Raw genomic sequence first — 4,556 nt, forward strand, 5'->3', positions numbered from 1 at the left:
AAAAGTAGAGATAGTGTCTGTCTCCTGAATCCAAACTGGAAGCTGGTTCCACAGAAGAGGGGCCTGAAAACTGAAGGCTCTCCCTCCCATTCTACTTTTAAATACTCTAGGAACAACAAGTAGGCCTGCAGAGCGAGAGCGAAGTGCTCTAATAGGGTGATATGGTACTACAAGGTCATTAAGATAAGATGGGGCCTGATTATTTAAGACCTTGTATGTGAGGAGCAGGATTTTGAATTCAATTCTGGATTTAACAGGAGAAATCTGCTCTCTCTTTCTAGTCCCTGTCAGGACTCTTGCTGCAGCATTTTGGATCAGCTGAAGGCTTTTCAGTGAGGTTTTTGGACATCCTGATAATAATGAATTACAGTCGTCCAGCCTGGAAGTAATAAATGGTAAATGCCCTGTATTTATATAGCGCTTTACTAGTCCCTAAGGACCCCAAAGCGCTTTACATATCCAGTCATCCACCCATTCACACACACATTCACACAATAAATGCATGAACTAGTTTTTCAGCGTCACTCTGAGACAGGATATTTCTAATTTTAGAGATGTTGCGCAAATGGAAGAACGCAGTCTTACATATTTGTTTAATATGTGCGTTGAAGGACATGTCCTGGTCAAAAATGACTCCAAGGTTCCTCACAGCGTTACTGGAGGCCAAGGTAATGCCATCCAGAGTAAGAATCTGGTTAGATACCATATTTCTAAACTTTTCAGGGACGAGTACAATAACCTCAGTTTGATCTGAATTAAGAAGCAGAAAGTTAGCGGCCATCCAGGTCTTTAAGTCTTTAAGACATTCCTGCAGTGTAACTCATTGGTGTGTGTTATCTGGCTTCATGGACAGATAGAGCTGGGTGTCATCTGCATAGCAGTGAAAATTTATGCTATGTCTTCTAATGATGCTGCCTAGGGGAAACATGTATAATGTAAACAGAATTGGTCCTAGCACTGAACCCTGTGGAACTCCATAATTAACCTCAGTGTGTGAAGAGGACTCTCCATTTACATGCACAAATTGGAGTCTATTAGATAGATATGTCACAAACCAAACTGTACACTGGTAAACTGTTACAATAAAAAAAGACCGTAATTTTCTTTACTCTTCTTTATTTATGTAACTTTTGTTTTCACTGGCAATTTAGTATTAGGTTAGGACAAAAAACAAATTAGGAAGGTTAAAGACAGAACATTACTAGATTGTGGTTTTAATTAAAATGTAGCCTTTGACAATGCTGAACACATGAGAAGCTACTTTAAGGCATATCACCCAATTTGTAATATTGCTAAACATTTCTTAAGGCAGACGAGTCATGCTGGCTGGGTCAGTGTCATTTTTGTTGTAATTGATGTCTGGTTTGTTCTGTTCCCTAGTGATGGGTAGGGATGGGTACCAGTATCCGGTGTTCTGACATAATCCTTGAAATAGTAATAACACAGTATCCTCAGCAAAGATGAATTAAACAAGTTTTATTTTAATGGAAGTTTACTTCAAGTCTTCAGATTTTTACTGTCTTTTATTTGATTACTTTAAAGTATATGATTACATTAGAGTAATTAAATAAAGACAGTTTTGATGGAGCTCCTGAGCCAGCCCAAGCTCTCTATGAAGACGAGGAAAAACTCCCCTGGGGGGGCCAGACTGACGGGAAGAAACCTCGGGAAAGCCCATTCAAAGAGAGATCCCCTTTCCTGGGATGGCTGGGGGGGGGTTACAGGAATTCCAAAACACTGAAATTTAAAGTGGGCCAATTAAAAAAAATTATTTCCTGAAAAAAAGAAAGGTAATTCATACATCACACATAAATGATAACGTCTGAATTGTGTGTGTTTGTGTGTGTGTGTGTGATAGGCTTATCTCAGCCAAGTGTGATGCTGTAGCTCCTCCAGCGTCGGCCGCGTCTCCGGGACTTTGGTTAAACACGCGTCCAAGAAATCCCGGCAGTCTGGAAAGAAAGGAAAGAGAAAAAACATGAAGATGATAGTTCCAGTGGTCCAAGCCATCAGTCAGTCTTGAAGTGTGACGTTTTCTTACTTTTGGACAGATGTCTTTTGAATTTCAGGCGCTTTTTGAGGAAGCTCGTGGTGTTAAAGTCCCCGGCATGAAGCGCTTCGTACAGAACCACTCCCATTTGCCATACCGTGGTGGGTCCACACCTGTAGCAACTGCGCCCGTACCACTCGGGAGGGGAGTAAATTTCTGTACCTAATAAACAGACACAATTGCAATTTCTTCTAAAACAAAAGGCGAAAATTGTGACATCTGTGAAGAGCAAGAGCAGAATATGTTACCATAGAAGACGCGGTACTGCGACTGCTCCTTAACAAAGCAGCTCAGTCCAAAGTCGATGATACGAACACGCGGTACATCTGAGCCGGTCTCAATTAGAATGTTCTCACTCTTGATGTCCCGGTGAAAGATGTGTTTATCCTCCAGGTGCTTCGCAGCATCAACCAGCTGCTTCAGAATGACCTGGAAATAGAGCAGGGCGATATGACCAAAAATATTTATCACGATATACATTTGAAAAGTTGTGATAACGATATAACTGACGATATAACTGACACTAGACAAAATACTTTACAACGCCACAACTTTATTAGTGCAAAAAACCCCATAAATGTATTTTCACTTAAACAAGCAGCTGTTTTTTTATGTGCATTAAAGTTATATAAAAATGTAACAGTGCAAATGCAAATTCCTCGCTGACAGTTTAACCAAAAGGCATTTCCAGTGGAAATTGGCCGACATATCCTCAGCATAACCATGTAAAATATCCACAAAGCTTAAAAAGAGGTTATACACACACAATACGGTAATATCACGTTGAGGTGCAGTACGTATCACTCCGCGAGGCGCCTGCCTACGATAGCCGTAATGCTCCGACAATCCATCGAGCGGTGCGGCTTTGTAGCTTAGCAAAGTCGCCGTGTACATAAAATCGTTTTGAGGTCAGTAAACACAACCAGAATTCATACATAAGGCACACGGGATTATAAGGGGCACTGTCGAGTTTCAGAAAAATCAAAGGATTGATTTTAAGTGTGCCGTATTTTCCAAACAACACGGTAATAACGGCGGCCCGCTAGCATGCGCTACCAAAAATCGTGCTTTGTTGTGTATCTGACGGACGAAAGCTAAACCAGTTCCACACCACTAAAGTTGCAGCATTTTTACAAACCAGTTCTGGTTCATCCGTTTCATTCAACGATCCACTTTTGCTCTTCTCTTTCTGCGTCACCGCCATCTGCGTATGTAAACATAGGCACTGCGCATGCGCGTTTTACCTATTCTAGCGCGATATTTCATTTTCCTATCGTTGCCCAAAATTACACCGGTATTACCGTGAATGGTATGATATAGCCCAGCCCTACCTGGAAACGATGAAAAAGACAATAATCAATCAATGGGTTAATGTTTCTCTAATACTCTGTGCTTTGATTGAATGATGTACAGTCTAAGACTCTTCTAAGGCAAGTCAACTTGCCTTGGCCTTGTCCTCTGGCAAAAATCCTCCATTTTCTTCTATGTATTTATCCAGGTCCACAGCGGGGACAGGTCTCTCCATCACCAGGATCAGCTCTCTGCCAAAGTCAAACCACTCCAACAGAGACACTGGGGCTGATGTTTCCACTGATCCATCTGCTTCAGCTGCAAGCTTCAGCATGATGGCAACTTCCACTGACACATTCTTCCCGTTATCATCCTGAAATATTTCAACAAAGTGGATGATGAGGCACAGACGTTCCACAGGTGAACGCTGCATGCAATCCACTAATGTAAAAACAATTCAAGTCTTGCACATTTACCTTCACTTTGCAGTACACTTTCCCCTTTGGGATGTGTTTGATGGCCACCTAAAAGACACAGGGCATTGATGAGCATTTCCTCAGTATGACATCATTAAAGGTGTAAAACAGCATACATCTCAGCTTACGATATTATCCCTTATCTGCATTACTGCCTGTCTTACTACCACCATCTGAACACTTACTGGTAAATGATCCTTTATGCGGTAGCCAGCAAACACTGCTCCACAGCCTCCTTCTCCAAGCCGGTGCTCCTCCACGTATCTTGCTTGGAAGTCACCTAAACAGACAAACACAAATTGGGTTTTACTACAGCTGTCACACAAATTACTCTCTGCTGTACCCTAAATGTTCATTTTGCTCTTCACCTGAATATAAGTACCTGGGTATGTGTCAGCCAGTCTTACAGGACTAACACAACCATTCACACTCGCATTTCTGCATTCACACCTATGGGCAATTTAGTGTTTCCAATTAACCTGTCACCACTAACTGCATGTCTTAAAATGCAGTTAGTGGTGATGTCATTAAAATGAATGCAACTTGTCTGCGTTGTTAACTATCCCCAAACACGGCACCTGCTTCCTGAAATGCTCAGAGTAGCTCATCTGCAACCAGTAACCAGCCGTGCTCAAAGTCTTTTAAACGACTTTCCTCCCCATTCTGATGCTCTGTTTGAAATGTTGAGTTGCATTCATAATCAAGCTGTTAGCTGTGTGCCCAGCTTAACCTAGCTACAC

The 4,556-nt window shown here is 41.8% G+C and overlaps 1 protein-coding gene across 2 annotated transcripts; it reads right to left on the bottom strand.

Moving 5' to 3' along the window:
- Nucleotides 1-1,456: 1,456 nt before the first annotated feature.
- LOC143420262 (serine/threonine-protein kinase pim-2-like) lies at nucleotides 1,457-4,183 on the bottom strand. Of its 2 annotated transcripts, XM_076888025.1 has the most exons (6): nucleotides 4,002-4,183; nucleotides 3,817-3,864; nucleotides 3,495-3,713; nucleotides 2,299-2,479; nucleotides 2,042-2,212; nucleotides 1,457-1,952 (listed from the first exon to the last, which is right to left on the bottom strand). In XM_076888025.1, the coding sequence occupies exons 3-6, from the start codon at nucleotides 3,672-3,674 to the stop codon at nucleotides 1,861-1,863; spliced, it is 624 nt and encodes a 207-aa protein (XP_076744140.1). In that variant the 5' UTR covers nucleotides 3,675-3,713; nucleotides 3,817-3,864; nucleotides 4,002-4,183; the 3' UTR covers nucleotides 1,457-1,860. The 2 variants fall into 2 exon arrangements, with proteins under 2 accessions (XP_076744140.1, XP_076744139.1); XM_076888024.1 differs by having other exon boundaries at nucleotides 3,495-3,864.
- Nucleotides 4,184-4,556: the final 373 nt, after the last annotated feature.

Source organism: Maylandia zebra, linkage group LG9 (assembly GCF_041146795.1).
Source record: "Maylandia zebra isolate NMK-2024a linkage group LG9, Mzebra_GT3a, whole genome shotgun sequence".
Classification (NCBI taxonomy): Eukaryota; Metazoa; Chordata; class Actinopteri; order Cichliformes; family Cichlidae; genus Maylandia; species Maylandia zebra.